Raw genomic sequence first — 25,214 nt, 5'->3', positions numbered from 1 at the left:
ACCTCTCTCTCTTTTCGATAGGTTGTGAATCCCTGGATGTTTAAATGCCAGTCCTGAACCCCCTGCAACCATGTCTCTGTGATGCCTACCACATCATACCTACCAGTCACAATCTGGGCCACAAGCTCATCTACCTTGTTCCGTACACTGCGCGCATTGAAATATAGCACCTTTAATCTCTATTGACCGTCCCTTTTTGTTTTCTTAGTGTGGTGGACCTTGGTTTACTGAGCCTTTCCATACACTGTGTCATATTTTGTGGGATGGGGACAATCGTAACCACTCTTGAGTTTTGTCTGTTCGTGTTTTTTTGTATTCCTAAGCAGCTACGCTCCCCGCTGATTACTTCACCTCTTGGTTCCCTGACTTTCCCTTCCCCCCCCAATCTTTAGTTTAACTTCTTAGTTGGCAGCAGCCTTCTGGCATTGTGCCCCTGTAACATTCCTTTGTGACTGCCTAAGCATCAAGTGTTCATGAGGTATTTGACTATGACAGCAATCACAGCTAATCTTATACTCATCTAATATCAATACATATTTGCAATTTCTAACTTGGTTCAGCTAGTGATCAGCTAGTGATCAATAGGGGAATTCTGGACAATTTCTCTTGTTAGCTAACTAACTGGTGCTACCAGCTTCAGCTGGGATCAGTTAACCAGCAGTCTGGGGGTGAAACCGGAGACCTTTCTGGAATACATAAACTCAGAATATTGAGCAAAGCATCTACCACCCAGCTTTCAGTAAACAAGGATGATATAGTAACAGTTCAATGAAGAAACAAACTCAAAAAAGCAATTCTCTGCCGGTAATCTTTTTGTACCTGTGGCATGAGCCTCCTGAATGTAGACAATGAGGAAATCAGCTACAGAGGCAAAATCTTCGACAAGTTGCTTGAACTCAGCAAACTTGAAAAGAAATGAGGGTCAGGAACAGCTTCCAAAACTCAACACCAGTGGTCTATTATCTGAAAAGAAAACATGTCATTTTATGGATATTGATATATAAGAGAGAGAGTTAAGGGTCAGCCTAGCAACAAGATGAAAATAAAGATGTCAGCTTGAGTAGTCATGGCTGTAGCAACAGAAAAGTTGCTGAGGTGTGCTAAACAGATAGCAAATATTAGTTTGGATAACAATGTACTGAATTTAACTTAGAATTAAGCAATAGATTACCATATAAGGCAACGTGCAGTGAAATGACTAATCCAGAGAGGAAAACAAAATCGAGTTTAATAGGGAAAATAATGGATAAGTATAGGCATTTTCTTTTTTGTTAAATTATGCTCCAATTGTTTGGTTTGTATAATACCATTATTCTTTACCTCAACATAAAATACTATTACAAGGACGGCACGGTGACACGGTGGTTAGCACTGCTGCCTACAGCGCTGAGGACCAGGGTTTGAATCCCAGCCCTGGGTCACTGTCAATGTGGACATTCTCCTTGTCTGCGTGGGTTTCACCCCCACAACCCAAAGATGTGCATCTTAGGTGGATTGGCCACGCTAAATTGCCTTTAATTGGAAAATTATTTGCTACTCTAAATTTATAAAAATAAAAAACTACTATAAATAATTGTAGAATAAGAAAAGTTTGTAACCACCAACAGATTTTCGAAAACTGCTGTATAACAATAAGAGTTAGTGCAGTCTACATGCAACTCTTAAATATACATTATTTACCATACCAAATCCCTTCAGATGTGATGAAAATAATGCACGATAAGACATTAACTGAAGAATAATAAACAGGAGCTTTCTCTTGATGGAATTGTGTCAACTTAAATGACAATATTTTGCAAAGGAACCATAAGGGAAGATGAGATTTTTTTTTTTGTACAAGTTATCTTGCTTGGGAATGCATTGCCTGAAAGGGTAGATCCATTAGTAATTTTTCAAAGGCAATTTATATATATTTAAAACTGTATAGAGAATGAGCAGGGGAGTACAATTAATTGGATAGCTCTTTCAAAGAGTAAAATGCCCTCCTTCAATGCTGTATGATTCTATTAAAACAAAAGCATATATATCCAAAACAGTCAAAAAACTAAAACAATAACTTCTCCATAATGAAACAAACTATGGCTGAATGAAATAGGTAGCTTTATGATGTTATCTTGATGAACAAGTGCCTGAAACACAAATCCAGAATATTCTGTTAGGTAAGGCTTTATACCACAATGCATCTACCTATTAGGGGAGCTTCCCGTTATATATTAATTGTCCTACTGGGCTTGAGAGAGCGATGTACTCTCTCCTTTGCTGGTAAGAACCTGTTCATTAGGTGCATGGTGCTCCTGATGTTAGTGTAGGTCATCTTAAACTTTATCTGAAGATTGAAATGGACCATGTCTGTAGGAACGCAATGCACCAATCTCTAAAGGGGGAAAAAGTACCCAGTAACCTGATGGCCACCTTTGTATGCAGCTGCACCATGCTGTTAAACAGTTCTGATAAATAGCATTTCATTAGAGCACACAATAAATGTCATTGATCTGAAACATTAACTCTGTTTCTCTTCACAGATACGGTCTGATCTGCTGGGCATTTACAACATTTTTTGTTTTTATTTCAGATTTCCAGCATCTGCCTTATTTTGTTTGTGTGTACAATCAGAGGGGTTTCCCACAGATTCTGGCCCCTCATTATGCTATGGGAAGGGGGAGCACCTTAAAAAGTGGCATTTTCCCATTGCGCTTTTGTAGCAGCTATCTTTTCAGGCTGCGATCAGGGCAGCACGGTAGCATAGTGGTTAGCACAATTGATTCACAGCTCCAGGGTCCCAGGTTCGATTCCCGTCTGGGTTACTGTCTGTGCGGAGTCTGCACTTTCTCCCCGTGTGTGCTTGGGTTTCCTCTGGGTGCTCCGATTTCCTCCCACAGTCCAAAGATGTGCAGGTTAGGTGGATTGGCCATGCTAAATTACCCTTAGTGTCCAAAATTGCCCTTAGTGTTGGTTGAGTGGGGTTACTGGGTTATGGGGATAGGGTGGTGTGGGCTTGGGTAGGGTGCACTTTCCAAGAGCCGGTGCAGACTCGATGGGTCGAATGGCCTCTGCACTGTAAATTCTATGATTTTGTGAGGGCCACGAAGAATCCAGCACGAGCTGAAGGATAGAAAGAAATAACATATATACACACAACAGCAGCAGCAACTCCCTTGCTCATTCATCTCTAGCTGGTTCCTAACTGGCCAGCTTTATTTATGCAGGGAATCTGCTAATGATTTCTCCGACCCCCTCATTGGGGAAGCTCATACTCCCAAAGGATTGTGGGATTGCCATTAGTCCCCAGCCAGTGGTATGCAGGCAGGTTATAACATCCCTCCCTCAAAGTCCAAGGAATCCACCGAAGACCCTGACGAAGGAGGGCGTTGGACTCGTTTTGCTGCAGGCCGGACACCATTTGGACGAGGCACTGGCGGCGCGTAACGATACGGAGAACGGCGCTTCTGTGATGAACGGCGTAATGGTTGTACATCCAGAGATGACCCTGCACTTGCACCTGGTAAGAGATAGGGCCTCTTCGGCGAAAGATAACGGCAGGGACCCACTGGGTGTCACCGGGCGCCAACTGCCGAATTGGCCGATGCCGAGAAAAACCACGTCCCTGCTGTTCTTGAGTGCGGCGTACTTTTGTGCCAATGTCCGGGAAAAACATGCTAAGGTGGGTGCGAAGTCTCCGGCCCATTAGGAGTTCTGCGGGAGCTACCCCAGTCACCGCATGGGGAGTGGTCCTATATGAAAACAAAAAATGAGCCAGTCTCGTGTCCATAGACCCTGAAGACTGCTTCTTTAGGCCTCGTTTGAATGTCTGCACTGCGCGCTCCGCCAACCCATCGGAAGCCGGGTGGTAAGGGGCAGTGTGGATATGGCCTATGCCGTTCATCTTCATGAACCTCGCAAACTCCTCATTTGTGAACGGAGTGCCGTTGTCCGTGACCACCACCTCGGGGAGGCCATGCATACTGAAAGACAAACACATCTTCTCGATTGTTGCGCAGGACGTTGTGCCTACCATCTTTTGCACCTCTAACCATTTAGACTGGGCATCGATTAATAGAAGGAACATGGATCCTTGAAAAGGGCCGGCGAAATCCGCATGCAAGCGTGCCCAAGGCCACCCTGGCCATTCCCAGTGATGTAGGGGCGCGGCCGGCGGAATCTTCTGATGCTCCTGGCAAATGGAGCAGTTTTGGGCCACCTTCTCAATGTCGGTGTCGAGGCCTGGCCACCAGACATAACTCCGGGCCAACATTTTCATTTTGGTCACACCCGGATGCCCATTGTGCAAGTCCCTTAGTATCAGCTCCTGTCCTTTTTCCAGGACAATCACATGCGTCCCCCACAAGAGGGGACCGTCTTCCATGCTAAATTCTGACAGCTTGGAGGAAAATGCCCGCAACTCGCCTGGGAGCTGTCTATGCTGCCCACCATACAGGACTACGTGCTGAGCCTTTGACAGGACTGGCTCCGTCTGGGTCCACTCACGGATCTGTGATGCCCTGTCAGGCAAGGTGTCCAGAAAATTTAGGGTTGCAACCACCTCACTGGTCGTGGGTGTCGACATGGGGCCAGTCGATAAAGGCAATCGGCTCAGTGCGTCGGCATTCGTTATCTGGGTTCCTGGTTTGTGCTCCAGAGAATACTCGGAGGCAGCGAGTAACAAAGCCCAGCGCTGGATCCGTGCGGAAGCAATGAGTGGTATTGGCTTATCCTCTCGGAAAACTCCCAGCAGAGGCTTATGATCAGTCACGATAGTGAAGTGGCGGCCAAACACATACTGGTGGAAACGTTTCACCGCAAAGACCACAGCCAGGCCCCCTTCTCGATCTGCGTGTTATTCTTTTCCGCTGCAGTCAATGTGCGGGAGGCGAAAGCTATCGGCCGCTCTGCCCCGTTCTCCATCTTATGGGACAGGACGGTCCCAATACCATACAGGGATGCATCACACCTGATGAGCAAAGACTTGCCAGGATCATAGTGTGTTAGTAACCCAGACGACGACAATTGTTGTTTTACCCGCCGGAAAGCGGTTTCTTGCGGCTGATCCCAATTCCAGGTGTGATTCTTCTTTAGCAGAAGGTGCAACGGGGCCAGCGTAATTGCCAGATTGAGGAGGAACTTCCCGTAATAGTTTACGAGGCCGAGAAAAGAACGAAGATGCGAAGTGTCAGTCGGAGCGGGGCCCTGTTGAATTGCGCGCACCATCTCTGCGACGGGGTGCAAACCTTCGCGGTCCACCCGATAACCCAGGTAGACTAGTTCCTTCACCTGAAAGACGCACTTTGTGCGACATAAATGGACTCCAGCCTCTGAATAGCTCTGAGGGACAGCCGCCAGATTTTCCAAATGTTCCTGCTCCGACGTCCCTGTAATCAAAACATCGTCTAAAGTAGACAGCGACACGAGGTAAACCTCTCAAGATGCCCTTTATGACGTGTTGAAAAATAGCGCAGGCAGAGGATATCCCAAAGGGCAACCGTGTATATTCATACAGGCCCCGGTGTGTATTAATAGTTACATATGGCCGGGAGGCAGGGTCCAGCTCCAACTGTAGGTAGGCGTGACTCATATCTAATTTTGTGAACAAGAATCCGCCTGCATGCTTCGCGTAGAGATTCTCTATGCGAGGCATTAGATATCGGTCGAGCCGGGAAGCCGTAGTCACTGTAAGTTTATAGTCGCCGCACATGCGAACTGTGGCATCTGGCTTCATTACAGGTACAATTGGTGCTGCCCAGTCAGCGAAACGGCTGGCCTGATAATACCCAAGGTCTCCTTCTCGAGCACGTGCCCGGAAATAGTGCGGCGTGGCACCTGGTTCGACTTGGATACGGGCTACGGCCCCTTTTATTTTCCCCAAACCGGGCTGGAATACATCTGGGTACCATCACAGCACCTCAGTCAACCCTCCAGAACCTGTTTGGAGTCTGTGCTGCCACTGCAGCCACAAATGGCGCAACCAGTCCCAACCCAATAGGCTGGGCCCGTGGCCACGCACCATGATAAGTGGGAAACGCCTCTTCTGGCGTCCATAAACAACAGGGGTCATCGTAGTTCCTGCAATGTCCAATGGTTCCCCCGTGTAGGTGGCCAACCTGGCCTGTGCGTCGGTTATTGTAAGGGTCTGTATACCCTGCTTGATGCGGTCGAATGTCCTCTGGGCGATCACAGAGACCACTGTCCAACTCCATCTCAAGCAGGTGACCATTGACCCGTACTGTCACCTTAATGGGGGCCACACGGGGAGCTGCCACACATTGCAGCTGCAGGCAGTCGTCCTCCGTCTCCACATCCTTGGGAATAATCGCCGCATGTTCATCCAAAAGGCCCCAGTTTCTGTTGGAACGACGGCGCCTCTGACGCCCCCAGGACTGGCGTCCGCAATGGGGTCGGCGCCCACAAGTCTGACACGGACATGGCTCCTCATCCATTGGTTCTGAAGAAGGCTCCCTTCGGGGAGGAACGTCCGACGGCCACTGGCGTCGATCCGGACGTCGCCTCGCCCAAGGTACCGCAGGGGTGCGGGCAGACGCTTTTGGACGGAAGGGGTTGCGCCCCAAGGCGTGCACCTCCATTCCCTGTAGCTCCTGCACTACCCGTTCTGTGCTCTCTCGGGACAATACTATTTGAATGGCCTGTTGAAAAGTCAATGTTGGCTCAGCTAACAACTTTCTCTGGGTGGCCACATTGTTAATACCGCAAACCAAACAGTCGTGTAACATTTCTGACAAGGTCTCACCATAGTCACAGTACTCCGCAATCCTGCGTAGTCTGGATAGAAACTCTGCAAGGGATCAAGGGATTCTCCTGGGGTCCTCTCAGCGGTATTAAACCGGTAACACTGGACTATCGTGGACGGGGCTGGGTTAAAATGTTGCCCCACTAAGTTCACAAGTTCATCAAACGCCTTGGTGTCCGGCACAGCTGGGTACGCAAGGCTCCTAATCACCCCAAACGTATGTGGGCCGCAGGCGGTGAGCAAAATGACCACCTGACATTTGTTTTTGGTGATGTTGTTTGCCTGGAAATAGTAACGCATCCATTGTGCGTTCTGGCTCCAACTTTCCAGCGCAGCATCAAAAACATCCATACAGAGCCACGGTGTAACAGAAAAACAACTTCCAACCTTTGTCCAACAAAAATCCAGGGAGGTGGCTTCAGCAGCATAGACAGCTATCCACTTTAACCCTCGTCATCAGTTTTGTGAGGGCCATGAAGAATCCAGCACGAGTTGAAGGACAGAAAGAAATAACATTTATTTGCAATAACATATATATACAACAGCAGCAGTAACTCCCTTGCTGCTCATTCCTCTCTAGCTGGTTCCAAACTGGCCAGCTTTATTTATGCAGCGAATCTACAAATGATTTCTCCACCCCCCTCATTGGGGAAGCTCATACTCCCAAAGGATAGTGGGATTGCCATTAGTCCCCAGCCAGTGGTAGGCAGGCAAGTTATAACACCATCCCAAGCTTTAGTGTTTCTCAGGATGTAGTCCTGGACCTTGGAATGTACCAGTCTGCAACTCTCTGTCATCGACAGCTTTTTGTACTGGAAAACCAACAGGGTTGAGGCAGACCAAACAGCGTCTTTCACCAAGTTGATGGTCCTCCAGCCAGTTGATGTTTAGCTTGTTGTGTGTTTCTCGGAATAGCACATACAGCGCAGAGTTGTGTATTACAGAGCTACTTGGGATGAACCTCAACAAAATCTGTTGCATATTTTTTCCAGACCTGCTTTACAAGGCACATTCCAGGAGGTGGTTGATGGTTTCTTCCCACTGCAGCTGCCTCAAGGACAATGTGCAGATGAGAGGAGACTCCAGGTGTGTAGGAAGGACGTGACTGGGGAGGGCTCCTCTTATTAACCAAACTATGCCTTGGCACCTGTTTGAAAGTTTTGGCAATGAGGCATTTTACCAACTGACTTTGGCAATCTGCTCAGGGAATCATCTGACAGGATCCACCATCTCCTTTTCCTGCAGGGCCTCAAAGGCATTACATGCAGAACAATGTTTATGGTGAAATGGGTGGCATGGTGGCTAGCACTGCTACCTCACAGCTCCAGGGACCTGGGTTCAACTCCGGCCTCGGATGACTTGTGGAGTTTGCACTTTCTCCCCTTGTCTGTGTGGGTTTCCTCCGGGTGCTCCGGATTCCTCCCACAATCCAAAGATGTGCAGGTTAGGTGGATTGGCCAAGCTAAATTGCCCTTAGTGTCCAAAATGTTAGGTGGGGTTCCTGGATTACAGGATAGGGTGGAGGCGTGGGTATAAGTAGGTGCTCTTTCCAAGGGTCGGTGCAGACTCGATGGGCCGAATGGCCTTCTGCACTGTAGATACTATGATTCTATGAAATGTGTTTTTCTGCATAAACTTTTCCATGACGTACAGGTAGGTCAACATAGACAAACTGAATGGAACGCTCTGCAGCAATGAAGCCAGACCCATCCTTTGCAAAACCAGGGAAAGGTAAAACCTCAGCTTATAGTGACAATTTATGTTTATGCACCCAGATCCACGCACAGCTTAATGCAGCCTTACACAAAGTTGGCCATCAGAATAAGCGCAATGTTAGGTATGATACCACCCTCATCTAGTATTGCATGGTTGATAGCTCAACGCCAAAAAAACGCAGGCTAAGTGTTGCTCCCTGTTTGTGGGCGTAATTGCCCAGATTACATTAGAATGATTGGAGATAATGGGTGCTATTCAACCAGAAGAAAACAGCGGCGAGAAAGACCCTGCTATTCAATGACACTTCGCCATTTTATTTGGTCTTGATGAGGAACACCCCATCGAGGTCGCACTTACATTGTTTCCTGCACTGCTGAGCTGAGCTCATCAGTGCAGGAGAATTGGCCATGCTAAGTTGCCCTTCGTGTCCAAAAAGGTTAAGTGGGGTTACCGGGTTACGGGTTAGGGTGGATGCGTGGGCTTAAGTGGGGTGCTCTTTCCAAAGGCCGGTGCAGACTCGCTGGGCCAAATGGCCTCCATCTGCACTGTAAATTCTATGATTCTATGAAGATAACTCATGGATCAGGGCGCCATTTTTAATGGCAACCCTGATCTTTCGACCCCCTACCTTACCTCTTCTGGGGTCCTCGAGCCCCCTCCACTCACCCCACCTCTTACGGGCAAGGTATCATGGGCTGACCCCTGGCAAAGGCAACATTGGCACTGCTGGCGCCATCCAAAGCAGCCCCAGAGTGGTACTTCCAGGGTGCCCAGATGGTAGTGCCAAGCTGTCTGTGTGCCAAGAGTGCCAGGGTACCACTCTGTCCAGAGCCCAACCACCCTGTGGCCTCCAATGGCCTGGGAGACCACTCCCAGGTGTTGTTACGCCTGATCCACCTTTGTGGAAACCAGTGCTAAATAGTGCCCTGGCGAGGTCTCCCAGGTGTGGCCATTAAGTCCTAGGCGCCAGGAGAATCCCGTGAGGGCGAGATCCAGATCGCGGCTTTTCACGAGGTTCGGTTGAATTTCTCGAGAAGTCTGAAGCTTTGTGAATCTCATGAGGCCAGTAAATCACGCCCAACATTCAAGAGCAGGTGCATTTTGTTGCTTAACATACATAAGTTAGGGAGAGGCACACTTAAGATAATAATAATCTTTTATTGTCACAAGTAGGCTTACATTACCACTGCAATGAAGTTACTGTGAAAAGCCCCTAGTTGCCACATTTCAGCACCTGTTCGGGAAAAACGGAGGGAGAATTCAGAATGTCCAAATTACCTAACAGCACGTCTTTTGGGACTTGTGGGAGGAAACCGGAGCACCCGAAGGAAACCCACGCAGATACAGGGAGAACGTGCAGACCGGTCCGCACAGTGACCCAAGCCAGGAATCGAACCTTGGACCCTGGTGCAGCGAACCACCAGTGCTAACCACTATGCTACCGTGCCACATAACGTGTTTATGTTGGGGGCAGCACAGTGGCGCAGTGGACGCTAAATTGTCCCTTAATTCGAAAAATTAATTGGGTACTCTAAATTTTAACAAAGTATTTATGTCACACACAAAACTGGATTTGCTTTCCTTAATTTTAAGCAGGTTGTCAGAAGAGTTCCCACTGTTAGCACGTATCTTCGTTAATTCGTACATACCTTTCACAAAATCAAGTACTTTATGTTCTTTATTCTCCAAATCAACAACTCGTGTGTTGGGAGCAGGCGAGCCCTTGAACGCTTCATCTGCACAATTCATGATTAGGCTACGAGCCACCGTCTTCACAAAGCGCAAACTGAAAAATGTTGGTCCCCAGTCTTCATATTTGAACTTTGGATTTTGTGTCATGGAGGTTTTCAACCCAGATTTTAACACTAACTTCTTCACAATTTCAGGAAAGAGGAGGAGCATGATTTTGCCTATTACTGTTTGCACACAAACATAGACGATTATGATCAGGGCCTTCACATATGCAGCTAATTTCTCCATGTCAGCAGAGGGCTCCTTCTTGCTCTGCTCTCTGCGCAATAAACCCAAACAGAACCTACATCATTTCCGTGGGAGCGTATTGGGCGGAAGAGTTGGGTGGGATCCCAAATCTTAAAGAGGTGAAAACTGGAATTCATTGGATGCAGAGAACGGAAATGTTTCGAGTGGAGTTCCAAATGTAACCTGTGAGTAAACGAGACGGGGGCGGGCGAACAGTTGCGTTGTCAGCTTTAACGCTGCCGTTGGTCAAAGTAAGACATTAACTGGATCAGTAAGTTGTGGAATCCCAGTCGGTGCGGCCGGTCCCGGGCAAGGTCCGACATTTTATCTGTCGGCATATTAAAAGTCTATGGGGAGTGACAATCCCTTCAAGAAGGGTCGTACGCTGTGGCTCCCAACCCGGATCTAACGTGACGATGGAAACGCAGGCTGCTACCCGGAGGTGCGGGCCTTCAACCATAGGGGCAGGGAGGCCTAGCCTGGTCCTGGGCCTGTCTCCATGCCAACGGAGCGGAACTGACCCTTCCCATGGTAATAAAGCGGGTGGGGTTAATAATCACCATGGTAAACCGCCCCCCCCCCCCCCCCGGTACCCTCAGCAGCTGTTCCACTACACCATCCTGGTGTACAGATTGGCGATGAATAATTCCCCAGGCATCAGTCTGGCCCAGAGATAATGTGAAACAACTGAACCCGGCAACGAGGAGGGTTGGGATCCCCCAATTGTGCAAAAAGACCATTTTCTATTGCTTAGACTAGTAAAGTTGCTTCATCATCACTGCTGACTGTGGTAACGCCTCCAGTAGTTCAACAAATGGGTTAAAATCCTAACCTTCAAATCAAGCCTTCTTGGCATTCATAATTGCACATCGTTAAAGGATATGTTCTGTAAGCAACGTAACACCAGAAGTAGGCGGTTTTCAGCCACACGAATTTCCTATGAACAATCTTGACTACATGAAGTTAACTGGTTTTATAATAATCTTTATTGTCACAAGTAGGCTTACATTAACACTGCAATGAAGATACTGTGAAAAGCCCCTAGTCGCCACATTCCGGCGCGTGCTTGGGTACACCGAGGGAGAATTCAGAATGTCCAAAATACCGAATAGCGTGTCTTTCGGGACTTGTGGGAGGAAACCGGACGGAACCCATGTTGACACAGGGAGAACGTGCAGACTCCGCACAGACAGTGACCCAAGCCAGGAATCGAACCTGAGACCCTGACGCTGTGACGCCATAGTGCTAACCACTATGCTACAGTGCTTTACGAGACTCACGGTTTTATTTGTTTACGATTTTTTTGCTCATAAAAATCGAGGCCGTGCTTTGAGATTCAAAAATCATTCTGCCATTGCTGTAGCACAAGCCAAGGCGAAGGCTTCCAAAGAGTCCAGGAGAATTATTCAGCCAAAGATTAGACAGATTCTGCGGCTTCTTCAGTTTAATATTTTTGTCAATTTTCTTTGCACTCATGAGGGCATTTACTCCTTTGCCAAAGTACCATTCCACTGTTTCCACTTGCACTTATTATTTATCCAAGTGGCTGCTCCTGGTGTGATCCTGGACAGGTGCTGTTGGCAGACTATTGGACAGTGAAGGCATCACAGCGCGTTGTATCTTGTCTGTTGGCAGGCTATTGGACAGTGAAGGCATCACAGCGAGTTGTATCTTGTACTCATCTCGTATCTCATACAGCACTTCTAGCAAGGGTCACTGGTTTAAGGATCAGAGGGGAGAAACCTTTCCCAAAACTGGCTGTGCTGAAGTCAATTATAGTTATCCTCTGCTCCCCAACTGAGATTGGTTAACTCAACACCACCCAGGGTTAGAACCATGACTTTTTTAGTCAGTACAGGATATAGTTGAGCCTTCATCATCATTGGGGAGCCAATACTGAAAATTATCCTCATGTATTGTGTTGCATTGTAACTATGGTACGAAAGTACTTAATTTAAAATGTTACAGGATATCAGCAATGTAATCCATATATAAAGACCTCCTGAACAGCTTTAAAAAAAAAAAAACTTCTGCACAGCATGGGAACAATATGTTAAAGTATGAACCCATCTGGGATTTTTGCTAATTTATGTAATGGATATTTTTTGTGTAAAAGTTTGTGATGCTTTTTTTTTATACGTATCACGTTGGATATTTTCTAACAAAAATATTCCCATGGTTTGTGTTGAAAAGTTTTATATTGGTCTGAATGTAGTGTCATCTCTTACTGAACTGAAACACTATGACGGTATTTATATTTTGCAGACAAAAAATCTTTTTGTTGATCATTTGATAGTTCTAACAATCAAGTAAATGGCAGCAGCAGATGATTTACAGTTTCAAGGTAATTGAATTTCATGATTGGTTTTTGAATGCAGTGATATTTGCTTTAGTTTTCTTAACCATTTACATTAACTGTATAACCCCTCTTACCAGAAATCATATTTAATGATCTTCTGAAGCTATTTATATAATTTGCTTCAGTGCCTTTCCTTTGTATGTTATCCTTCATGGGAAACCATTCTACATTCCCTCCTTTTAACTCCTAATTTTTAAATAAATCACCTTACTTTTGAAACCTTCATCAAGTTAAAAAGATTGCCTGGATCAAAATTATCAACCTTCTTCATTGTTTTTGAAGGCTTCTGAATTAATTGAAGGATTCTGAATTAATGAAGCATGCTGAAATGCTATACAAAGAACAATTCCAAATGTTCCATTATATACATCTACAGCTTTACAAAATTTACTTCCTTATCAAAATTCTTCAGTAAGGTTTTTGATGTCAACATTTATAATGTAAATTGATATATAAATATTTCAAATAGGAAAAGCAAGTAAGTAAACCTTTTTTATTATGGAAAAGTTGCAGGCATTCCCATCACTGATGGCGAGTCATTCAGATCCGTCTGCCATTTTTATTTTCTTTACCTATTCTTAATTTTCTTCCCTCTGGTTTATTGAGTATTTAGGACATGGTTTTTAGGTTGCACACACAACTGGGGCAACTGGAACCCCATTACCCATTTTATTGGGTATTTGCTCACCTTATTGTTGACACCAGGGGCGGGATACTCCGAGCCCCCGCCAGGTCGGAGAATCGGCAGGGGCTGGCGTGAATCCTGCCCCCGCCGTTTGCTGAATTCTCCAGCACCGGATATTTGGCGGGGGCGGGAATCGCGGCAGTCGGCGCCCCCCCCCCCCCCTCCCCCCCCCCCGGGCGATTCTCCGGCCCGCGATGCGCCGAAGTCCCGCTGCTGTCATGCCAGTCCCGCTGTCGAGAATCAAACCACCTCTCTTACTGACGGGACTAATCGGCGCGGGCGGGCCCCGGCGTCCTTGGGGGGGGGGGGGGGGGGGGGCGCGGGGCGATCTGGCCCCGGGGGAGTGCCCCCACGGTGGCCTGGCCCGCGATCGGGGCCCACCGATCCGCGAGCGGGCCTGTGCAGTGGTGGCACCCTTTTCCCTCCGCCTCGGCCACAGCCTTCACCATGGTCGATGCGTAAGAGACCCCCCCCCCCTGCCGCGTATGCGTGGACTTCCGCTGGCCGGCGAAGTCCTTTCGGCCCCGACTGGCCTGACGCCAAATGCCTTTCCCGCCGGCTGGCGGCGCGCCAACCACTCCGGTGCGGGCCTAGCCCCTCAAGGTGAGAGCTTGGCCCCTAAAGGTGCGGATGGAGTGGTTCCCGCCACTCCATCCCGCCGGGACCCCCCGCCCCGCCGGGTAGGGGAGAATCCCGGCCCAGATTTTAGGTCATAATCTTATCACTTTCCAATCCACTGTTTTCTCCCCCATCTAATCTTTTTTTAAATGACTTTTTCTGAGTTACAAAGCCAGGGCCCCGAGTGTAGACGGGTAAACCCTTAATCCAGCTCCTTGCCTGCTGCAAAAACCAATTCAAATTCAAATTGAATCCAATTCATGATCCCCACAAGAGATGCACACCAGATCTGAGCCAAAAGGCTGAGCAGATACTACACTTGATCTTAGCCAAAAGGCCGAGAAGCGATCCCCCATCTAACTTTTGAGGAACTGTTATTATTTACTTTTTAAAGAAAATATGTTTATTCAAATGTTCCCAACAAAATTTTTTAACAAACAAGACCCCCCATAACAAAAAGAAGAAAGAACACAAACACCACAATCAAAAATAATAAACTACTTATACATTGGGTTTCTCCCGCATATATTAACCCCCCCCCCCCATATGACATTCAACTGCACCCTTGGGGAACCCCCCACCCGCCCAAATACCCCCCGAAAGAGACCCCCCCCCCCCCGGGTTGTTGCTGCTGCTGACCTCCTCCTAGCGCTCCGCGAGATAGTCTAGGAACGGTTGCCACTGCCTGAAGAACCCCTGCACAGACCCTCGTAAGGCAAACTTTATCCTCTCCAACTTAATGAACCCTGCCATGTCATTTATCCAGGCTTCCACACTGGGGGGCTTCGTGTCCTTCCATAATAACAAGATCCTCCGCCGGGCTACCAGGGACGCAAAGGCCAGGATACCGGCCTCTTCGCCTCCTGCACTCCCGGCTCGTCCGTTACCCCAAATAATGCCAATCCCCAACTCGGCTTGACCTGGACATTCACCACCTTGGACAGAGTCCTCGCAAGACCCCTCCAAAACCCATCCAGTGTCGGGCACGACCAGAACATGAGGACGTGATTTGCCGGACTCCCCGAGCACCTCCCACATCTGTCCTCCACCCCAAAGAACCTACTCATCCTCGCCCCTGTCATATTCGCTCTGTGAACAACCTTGAATTGTATTAGGCTGAGCCTGGCGCAAGAGGAGGAAGAATTAACCCTACTCAGGGCATCAGCCCACAGACTCTCATCAATTTCCTCCCCCCACTTGCCCTTTAGATCCTCTACCAAAACCACCTCCTCTTCTTTCATCTCTTGATAGATCGCCGAAACCTTGCCTTCTCCGACCCATACACCCAAAATCACCCTGTCCTGAATCCTCTGTGCCGGGAGCAACGGGAATTCCCTCACCTGCCGCCTCACAAACGCCCTCACTTGCATATACCTGAACGCATTTCCCGGGGATAACCCAAACTTCTCCTCCAGCGCCCCTAGGTTCGCAAACGTCCCATCTATAAACAGGTCCCCCATTCTTCTGATCCCTGCCCGATGCTAGCTCCGAAAACCCCCATCCATCCTACCCGAACGAACCGATGGTTCTCCCGAATCGGGGACCAAACCGAGGCTCCCATCTCGCCCCTATGCCGTCTCCACTGCCCCCAGATCTTCAACGCTGCCGCCACCACCGGACTCGTGGTGTAACTTGTCGGCGAAAGCGGCAGCGGTGCCATCACCAGCACCCTCGGGCTTGTGCCCCTGCAGGACGCCATCTCCAACCTCTTCCACGCCGCCCCCTCTCCCTCTATTACCCACTTACGGATCATCGCCACGTTGGCTGCCCAATAGTAGCCGCACAGAATCGGCAGCGCCAGCCCTCCCCTATCCCTGTTACGCTCCAGAAACACCCTCTTTACCCTTGAGGTCTTATTTGCCCACACAAAACCCATGATGCTCCTACCTACCCGTTTAAAAAAGACCTTGGTAATCACAATGGGAAGGCACTGGAACACAAAGAGAAACCTCGGGAGGACCATCATTTTAACCGACTGTACCCTGCCCGCTAGCGAGAGTGGCAGCACATCCCATCTTTTGAAATCCTCCTCCATCTGCTCCACCAACCGCGTCAAATTGAGCTTGTGCAGGGCCCCCCAGCTCTCAGCCACCTGGATCCCCAAGTACCGAAAGTTCCTGTCCGCCCTCTTCAATGGTAGGTCGTCTATCCACCTTTCCCGGTCCCCTGGATGCACCACAAAGAGCTCACTTTTCCCTACGTTGAGCTTATAGCCCGAGAAGTCCCCAAAATCTCTTCGGATCCGCATGACCTCCACCATCCCCTCCACTGGATCTGCCACATACAGCAACAGGTTGTCCGCATATAGCGACACCCGATGTTCCTCACCCCCTCGGACCAACCCCCTACATTCCCTGGACTCCCTTAGTGCCATGGCCAAAGGCTCAATTGCCAATGCAAACAACAAGGGGGACAGGGGGCACCCCTGCCTCGTCCCTCGGTACAGCCGAAAGTGCTCCGACCTCCGCCGATTCGTAGCCACACTCGCCACCGGGGCTCTATATAGGAGCCTGACCCAACTGATAAACCCCTCCCCGAACCCAAACCTCCGCAGCACTTCCCAAGATACTCCCACTCCACCCGGTCGAAGGCCTTCTCCGCGCCCATAGCTGCCACTACCTCCGCCACTCCCTCCACCGATGGCATCATAATCACGTTGAGGAGCCTCCGCACATTAGTGTTTAGCTGCCTGCCCTTTACAAATCCCGTCTGGTCCTCATGAATCACCCCAGGGACACAGTCCTCAATTCTCGTAGCCAGCACTTTTGCCAGCAACTTAGCATCCGCATTGAGGAGCGAGATCGGTCTATACGACCCACATTGCAGCAGGTCCTTCTCCCGCTTCAGAATCAGCGCGATCAGCACCCCGGATATTGTCGGGGGCAGGGTCCCCCTCTCCCTTGCCTCATTGAAAATTATCACTAACAACGGGCCTAGCAGGTCCACATATTTCCTAAAAAACTCGACCGGGAACCCATCTGGCCCCGGGGCCTTCCCTGCCTGCATGTTCCCCAATCCTTTAACCAGCTCCTCCAACCCAATTGGCGCCCCTAAACCAGCCACCTCCTGCTCCTCCACCCTCGGGAACCTCAGTTGATCCAAAAATCGTCGCATCCCCTCTTCCCCCGCTGGGGGCTCAGATCTGTACAGCTCCTCATAGAAGTCCTTAAATACCTCATTGACTCTCACCGCACTCCACACCGTATTCCTCCTGCTATCCTTAACTCCACCTATCTCCCTCGCTGCCACCCTCTTACGGAGCTGGTGTGCCAGCATCCGGCTCGTCTTCTCCCCATACTCGTACGTCGCCCCCTGTGCTTTCCTCCACTGTGCCTCTGCTTTCCTTGTGGTCAACAGGTCAAACTCCATCTGGAGGCTTCGCCGCTCCCTAAGTAGTCCCTCCTCGGGGGCCTCTGCATATCTCCTGTCCACCCTTAAGATCTCCCCCACCAACCTCTCCCTCTCCCTGCCCTCTCTCTTCTCCCTGTGGGCCCGAATGGAGATTAACTCTCCCCTGACCACCGCCTTCAACACCTCCCAGACTACCCCCACCTGCACCTCTCCGTTGTCATTGGCCTCCAAGTATCTCTCGATGCACCCCTGCACCCTCCCGCACACCTCCTCATCCGCCAGTAATCCCACATCAAGATGCCACAGCGGGCGCTGGTCCCTCTCCTCTCCTAACTCCAGCTCCACCCAGTGCGGGGCGTGGTCTGAGATGGCTATGGCCGAATACTCCGTTCCTTCCACTTTCGGGATTAGCGCCCTACTCAAAACAAAAAAATCTATCCGGGAGTAGGCTCTATGTACATGGGAAAAGAATGAGAATTCCCTGGCCAGGGGCCTAGCAAACCTCCACGGATCCAGTCCCCCCATCTGGTCCATAAACCCCCCAAGCACCTTGGATCTGGAGCGGTCTAATGCTGGATCCAGTACCGTGTTGAAATCCCCCCCTCCATTACCTTTAAGTACGCGAACACTCAGGCCCTCTTAACCGGCCCATTCAGGCCCCTCACATTCCAAGTTATCAGCCGGATTGGGGGGCTTCTCACCCCCCCCCCCCCCCCCCCCCGCCGACTAGCCATCTCCTTTTCTAGGCCAGTCACGTGCCCGCGCCTCCCGCACCCTCCAGTCCCCCAGACGGCGGACCCCTGCCCCGACCACCTCTCCTATTTCCAGTTCCCCATTGGCCAATGCAGCAGCAACCCTATACCCCCCCCCCCCCCCCCCCCCCCCGCTAGATCCATATCTAGCTCTTTTGCTCCCCCCATAACACTCCTGTAAGTCAGCTGACTCCTGCTGACCCTGGCCTCTCCCGCCTTCCCATCGACCCCCCCAGTGTGGGAATCCCCCCTCCCCTTCCTCCCTAGCAGTCAGTGTGCGCTCCTCCGACCCCCACCGCCGTCCTTCCCTAGCGCGGGAAAAAGCCCGCGCTTTCCTGAGCCGGCCCCGCCCCCTCTGGCGCAGCTCCTTTTGCGGCCTTATCTCAATTCCCCCATCCACGGGCCTCCCCTCCCTCCAACGCCGGCGCCCACACTCTCCCACAGTCTTCCCCATCAAATCCCTTCATCCCTCCCCATCCAGCACCCAACCAAGGGAACATTCCCTACACGTAGTTAAAACCATATATACAGCAAACATTCCCCCCCCCCCACAACAACAAACCCTCAACTTGAGTCCAACTTTTCAGTCTGTATAAAACTCCAAGCCTCCTCAGGCGTTTCAAAATAGTGGTGCCGATCTTGGAATGTGACCCACAATCGCGCTGGCTGCAGCATACCGAACTTCACCCCCTTCCGATGGAGCACTGCCTTGGCCCGATTAAAGCCAGCTCTCTTCTTGGCCACCTCTGCACTCCAGTCCTGGTAGATTCAGATCTCTGTGTTCTCCCACCTGCTGCTCCACTCTTTCTTGGCCCATCTCAGGACACACTCTCTACCCATACAACGGTGAAACCTCACCACTACAGCCCTTGGCGGCTCGTTGGCTTTGGGTCTCCTTGCCAGGACCCGATGAGCCCCATCTAGCTCCAGGGGCCTCGGGAAAGCTCCCGCGCCCATCAGCGAATTGAGCATCGTGCTCACATATGCCCCGGTATCGGGCCCCTCAACTCCTTCAGGGAGACCCAGAATCCGAAGATTCTTCCTTCTCGACCTATTCTCCAGGTCTTCAAATCTTTCCGCCCACCTCTTATGCAGCGCCTCGTGTGCCTCCACCTTCACCGCCAGGCCCAAGATCTCATCCTCGTTCTCCGAGGCTTTCTGCCGCACCTCCCGAATCGCCGACCCCTGGGCCCTCTTGGTCTCCACTAGCTTCACAATCGCCGCCTTCATTGGCGCCAGCGTTTCTGTCTTCAGCTCCTCAAAGCAGCGTTTAAGAAACTCCTGCTGCTCCTGCGACCACTGCTCCCACGCTACTTGGTCTCCACCCGCCGCCATCTTGCTTTTTCTCCCTCACTTTTCACTGCTCCAAGATTTCTTTTTTCACCGCTCCACTCCTGGTCCAATCCATATACTGTCGGGGGGACCTTGCTGTCACCTTCCCACACTGGAAGCCGTCGAACAAGTGCCGTTGGGGCCCCTCTAGAGAGCCCTAAAATACGTTCCCGGCGGGAGCTGCCGAACGTGCGACCTCTTCTGGCATGGCCGCAACCGGAAGTCCCACTTATTATTTACAAGTATAAAAGTTCTTTATACTGTATAGTATTTAGATACGATAAATTAAACCCTATTTTTAATTCAAATATTGGAAACTTTAGTTTCTTAACTTCGCCTTATTGTTGATAAATGCCCAGTGCTTTGAAAGCTGCTGGTGAAATGTGTGAAAGCTGTTTAAAGGTTCTAAAAGAGGCTACAGTGACAGCAAAGACAAGACTTAATTCACTGGTGGCTCCCTACATTTAGTTTTTTTGGGGGAATCCACTGTGCTATTAATTCCACATTTAACAGAACCTGCTTCATTGATTTATAACATTAACATATGTAGTGTCTTTAGCATAGTCTAATTTTCTAATGGTTTATAATAATATGTTATTATTCTTTTGCTTATTTGTGTATTGTATATAGAGTTTGATGATGCCACAAACTTGCTGGCAGCAAATCCTGATGCCACCACAATAAGCATCACAGACACCAATGATAAACCTAAAAATCAGAGAGGCCCACCAGGTGAGGTGGGAAGAGATGAGGACGAAGATTTGCTGGGCAATGAAGACTCAGATAAAGCAGAGGTGAGTAATTTTATAATGATGTGGAGATGCCGGCGTTGGACTGGGGTGGGCACAGTAAGAAGTTTTACAACACCAGGTTAAAGTCCAACAGGTTTGTTTCAAATCACTAGCTTTTGGAGCACAGCTCCTTCATCAGGTGAGTGTGATGAAGGAGCTGTGCTCCGAAAGCTAGTGATTCAAAACAAACCTGCTGGACTTTAACCTGGTGTTGTAATACTTCTTACTGTGCCAACTTTATATTGGCATATGAACAAAAGGTAGATTTATGTTGTGTGTCCCAAAATATGACATTATTATATTCTTAATGTCTAAAATAAAAGAATTTGGATTTTAGGAACAGGAAAAGTATATTAGACATAAGAATCCCAATCTTTTCCACTGATCAATCCCACCTGGCACCTTAACACAAAACGTCTGACTGCAGTTTTGCTCCAGAAACACATCCAATTATCAGAAGTTCCATTATACTGTTGATTGCTATTATTAGTAAATTTAGTTTGAGCTGTGTTTCTATCTCGCTTCTCTATTTGTATATGGGGAGGCAGTGGCAAATTGGCATTGTCACTGGACTAGTAAACCAGAGAACCAGAGTATGCTCTTGGGACCCGAGTTCAAATCCCGCCACTGCAGATGGCGAAATTTGAATTCAATAAAAATTGGGAATTAAAAATCTAATGACTATGATTGCCATAAAAACCCATCTGATTCCCTAATGTCCTCTAGGGAAGGAAATCTCCCCTCCTTACCTGGTCTGGCCTACATGTGACTCCAGATCCACAGCAACGTGGTTGACTCTTAATTGCCCCTCCCTACATTAATTAGGGATTGGCAGTAAATGCTGACATAGCCTGTTACGCCCATGTTCCATGAACAAATTTTTAAAAATTTGGAAAAGGTGGCATTTCCCAGAATTTAATTGTCTGTTGTTTTTGTAAAGAATAGCTGATTATAATTTATTAGTATCTTTGTGACCAAATTTGCCATTTTTTTCTTTGCAGTTGCTTGCCGGACAAAAGAAAAGTGCTCCCTTTTGGACATTTGATTATTATCAAACATTTTTTGACGTGGACACCTACCAGGTAGATACTGAGTTTACCGTCTCCATCAGGCATTATGTCATCTTTATTTTAAAAAAAGGAACATTTTAATTAATGTGATTTTATTTCAGTTCTCTGCTTTTCTCCCATCCTCCCCATGCATAAGCTCTGCTTTGTATTGTGGATTGGTTCTATTGTGCTAGCAACCTTCTGATACATTATCAAAACAACCGTGCTCCTGTGTCATTCTTGGCAGTGAGTGGCAGCAGATTGCACTAAGTTCAGATAACGTGCCCAACTACCACTGTGTCTTTGGCTAACTGAACAGTAACAAGTGGTCAGATTACATTTTTTTTAGACCTTTCATGAATAACAGAATTAGTGAGGTTGAATCATTGACACGCCAATAATATTTGAATTCGAAGACTTTGTCATCTTATTTTCTGCATAATAGGTATTGGACAGAATAAAAGGTTCCCTTTTACCACTGCCTGGCAAAAATTTTGTGAGGTTATATATCCGCAGTAATCCAGATCTTTATGGTAAGTGCGTGATTTATAATGGTCAGAGAAGAATTGTTGTTGTTGTTTGTTTTAAGTTTTAAAAGTAAACCACATGACTACTGAATGCCCTATTCTTACTTTCAAAATAAACCTATCCTATCTCTTATCATAAAATCCCTACAGTGCAGAAGGAGACCATTTGGCCCATCGTGTCTGCACTGACCCTTCGAATGCGCATTCTACCCATTTACATTTCCCCGTCCACCCTGCCATATCCCCGTTACCCAGAATCTAACCTGCACATTCCTGAACATTAAGTGGCAATTTAGCATGGCCAATCCACCTACCCTGCACATCTTTGGACTGTGGGAGGAAACTGGAGCACCTGGAAGAAACCCACGCAATCACGGGGAGAATGTGCAAACTCCACACAGAAGAGGCCGGAATTCAACTCGGGTGCCTGGAGCTGTGAGGTAGCAGTGCCACCGTGCTGCCCCATATCATATTTTATACAATGTTAGCAGAATTTTCTAATGCAAAGTAAAAACATAGAAAGTATTTGGGCCCAATAAATCTCAATTTGGTGTATCTTCTGGAAATCTGGATGCAAAAATGTTACTGCACTCATTGAGTTAAAAATTTACTTAAAAGCCTCCAATGTTTGAGTAGGCTCCAGTCTACAGTCTTCAGTCAAATGTGTAGAACCAAACAATGCAGAACAGGGCGCGTCTAGATTGAGTCCGGTCATTGTTAAATTTGCTAGTATCAGTTGGGGCAGCAGTAGAGGTCCTAGAATTGTCTTTATTGCCCTATGTTGGATAACAACAACTTGTAACTATATAGCTTTTTAACATCAAGATATTTCACAGGAGTATAACCAAACAAAGGTTGATACAGAGCCAAATAAGAAGTTGGGGCAGGTGCCAAAAGCTTAGTGAACGGTGTTGATTTTAAGCAGATCTATAAAGGTGGAAAGTTTGGGGAAGGAATTACAGAACTTGAGGCCCAGATGTTTGAAGGTATGACTGCCACTGCAGGAGTGAAGGAAATTGAGGATGCTCAAAATGCCAGAGGATTATGTGGATGGGGAAGTAGGGATGGTAAAAGACAAGAGTGAACTCAGGAAAGGAGAAAATCATAGACAAATAAATAAGTTCAATTACAACTTATTTTTCCTGGTTATGTCTGACCTTTTACTCAAGCTTCCCAACAGGAAATGTTGATATTGAAAATGTATTTAAGTATTGTACAGAATTGGTGTCCATGATTGTGGAATCAATTTCTATGTATGTATAGTGTTAAATAACAGGAGGAGGAAGGTCCATGACTACTTAGTTTGTGTAAGTTTCAAATATAAAAAGAACTATTATTCTGTAATATTTAAAATTATGGAAAATATATTTAATATAAATATGTTCAAATCTTGTTGTATAGAAAATAAGAGCTTTCTTTTTGAAATTTATCTTAATTAGGTCCCTTCTGGATATGTGCCACACTGGTGTTTGCAATAGCAATAAGTGGCAACCTTGCCAATTTCTTTACTCACCGTGGCCAGAGAGGATATCGCTATGTACCTGAATTCCATAAAGGTAAGGGGAAAATACCTGGACTTCTTTGATTTATAAATATGATTTAATTTAAATTCTTTAAAAGGCACAATGTGTGTAATATTAACACATGATACTGAATAATGAGACATTCTGTGTACTTCCAACTCCCCAAATTACCAACCTGGGCCATTCCATCTTGGGGAGGAGCTGAATGGAGACTAAACATTTTTTATTTCCAGCAAGGGAACGACCTCAACCAACCAATTAGTGCACTTTTCCTGATGTTGATTTCAAATTAGAATTGGTAGAGGCTGAGGAGCTGTCGTCTGCTTACACTGTCAATGGGAGATGAAACTTGATGTATATAATAAGATGAAGAGCGTTGCAATCAATTTTATCACTTCCGCAAGGATTTCTTCTCTGAACTTTCCTCTCTTGTTCCTCGTAAAGGCCTTGTGTTCCGTTCTACATGCTTGTCCCCCTTCCAGCATCCTCATTCTGTTTTTTATATAGAGTACCCAATTCTTTCTTTTTCAATTAAGGGGCAATTTAGCAAGGCCAATTCATCTACCCTTCGCCTCTTTTTGGGTTGTGGGGGTGAGACCCACGCAGACACAGGGAGAATGTGCAAACTCCGGACCACTTCATTGCGTTTTATTGAAAATAAATCTCGCAGTTCACAAAATACTACTTTCAACCCTCCTATAATGCTTTTTAAGCCCACCCACTACTTCATGACTTTCTAATCTTTTGCACTGTTTTCCAATATTGTGGACTTTGGCCATAACACCTGCCTAAATTTGCATGTCCCAGAGCATGTTGCACCTGATTATAAAGAAATATTTGCATTTATAGTGCCTTTCATGACCCCTGGATATCTCCAAGCGCTTTGCAGTCAATGAAGTACAGTCACTATTGTAATGTAGAAAATGCAGCAGCCAATTTTTATGCAGCAAGCTCCCAGCAATGTAAATAATGACTACATTATCTGTATTTGTTATGATTGAGATGCATTTTTGCCAATACACTGGGGCTAACTCCTCTTCTTTATTAAATCCTTCTTGAAGTGTAGTTACCAATGTAATGTGGGGCCATTAAGATAGCAATACAGTATCTGAAAGGGATTACTGGCACTGATGATGGTAGCCGTCTGTATGCAGGGATTAGATAAAGTAAATGGGTAAATATAAATTGCACTGATCAGTGACGATAACTGGAGAGCAGAAATTAAAAATAAGCATTACACAGAGTGCTGTTAGGACATGGAATGCTTGAATCGAGGAGGTAAAATCCTTTTAACAGGGACATGGATTGATATCTGAAAGAGAGAAATGTGAAAGTGTATGGAGTAAGGATTGGGGAATAGTTTTGTGGATAAACCTTCCAAAAGGCAGGCCAAATTCAGTTCGTTTATTGGCCCTTTTTTGTGGTGCAAACTCCGAAAGCTATTTTCTTTCCACAGTAATATGAGACAAAGTGCTCGTAATTTATTAAAGTTGTACTGCCCTTCTAAACCTCCACTTCCAGTAAGCCTAAATTTGATTATTATGAAACAAAATTAAATTGGTCTGTTTATTATGATGGGATTATTATCTAAAAATAGTGAAAACCTGAACACTAATTTTTCTTTGTTTAACTAATATGTATTATGAAATATGTTCATGAATTAATGAAAACTAGGTGGGCCAGTCAAAAAATATCTAATCTCTATCATACAATAAATGATTTTTATGTTTCTTTTTTAAAGAAGGCATTAATTCCAGGTCAGTCACTGACACAGCCACAGAATTGCAATTTC

General features: G+C 47.3%; 2 protein-coding genes and 1 pseudogene across 9 annotated transcripts in view; 1 reads left to right on the top strand and 2 right to left on the bottom strand.

Annotated features, from left to right (window-relative positions):
- The window catches only part of dio1 (iodothyronine deiodinase 1), a 38,805-nt gene extending 28,370 nt beyond the window's left edge, over nucleotides 1-10,435 (bottom strand). For all 4 annotated transcript variants that reach the window (XM_072511317.1, XM_072511314.1, XM_072511316.1 and 1 more), the window contains exons 1-2: nucleotides 10,105-10,435; nucleotides 820-963 (exon numbers count right to left, since the gene is read on the bottom strand). In XM_072511317.1, coding sequence (XP_072367418.1) covers nucleotides 820-963; nucleotides 10,105-10,435 — 475 coding nt within the window. The remainder of the gene's footprint in view (nucleotides 1-819; nucleotides 964-10,104) is intronic.
- A 67-nt stretch (nucleotides 10,436-10,502) lies between these two features.
- yipf1 (Yip1 domain family, member 1) overlaps nucleotides 10,503-25,214 on the top strand; it is a 36,607-nt gene continuing 21,895 nt past the window's right edge. The window contains exons 1-6 of one of the 5 annotated variants that reach the window (XM_072511312.1): nucleotides 10,503-10,620; nucleotides 12,701-12,779; nucleotides 20,163-20,326; nucleotides 21,325-21,405; nucleotides 21,818-21,905; nucleotides 23,339-23,455. In XM_072511312.1, coding sequence (XP_072367413.1) covers nucleotides 12,749-12,779; nucleotides 20,163-20,326; nucleotides 21,325-21,405; nucleotides 21,818-21,905; nucleotides 23,339-23,455 — 481 coding nt within the window. In that variant the 5' untranslated portion in view covers nucleotides 10,503-10,620; nucleotides 12,701-12,748. Of the gene's footprint in view, nucleotides 10,707-10,730; nucleotides 10,967-12,700; nucleotides 12,780-20,162; nucleotides 20,327-21,324; nucleotides 21,406-21,817; nucleotides 21,906-23,338; nucleotides 23,456-25,214 lie in introns of those variants that run through there. The other 4 variants (XM_072511311.1, XM_072511309.1, XM_072511313.1 and 1 more) reach the window with 4 other exon arrangements.
- Nucleotides 14,242-14,446, bottom strand: LOC140427552 (U2 spliceosomal RNA; annotated as a pseudogene).

The sequence above is a fragment of the Scyliorhinus torazame genome, chromosome 7 (genome assembly GCF_047496885.1).
Source record: "Scyliorhinus torazame isolate Kashiwa2021f chromosome 7, sScyTor2.1, whole genome shotgun sequence".
Taxonomy (NCBI): Eukaryota; Metazoa; Chordata; class Chondrichthyes; order Carcharhiniformes; family Scyliorhinidae; genus Scyliorhinus; species Scyliorhinus torazame.
This window is presented reverse-complemented; position numbering and strand designations above follow the sequence as displayed.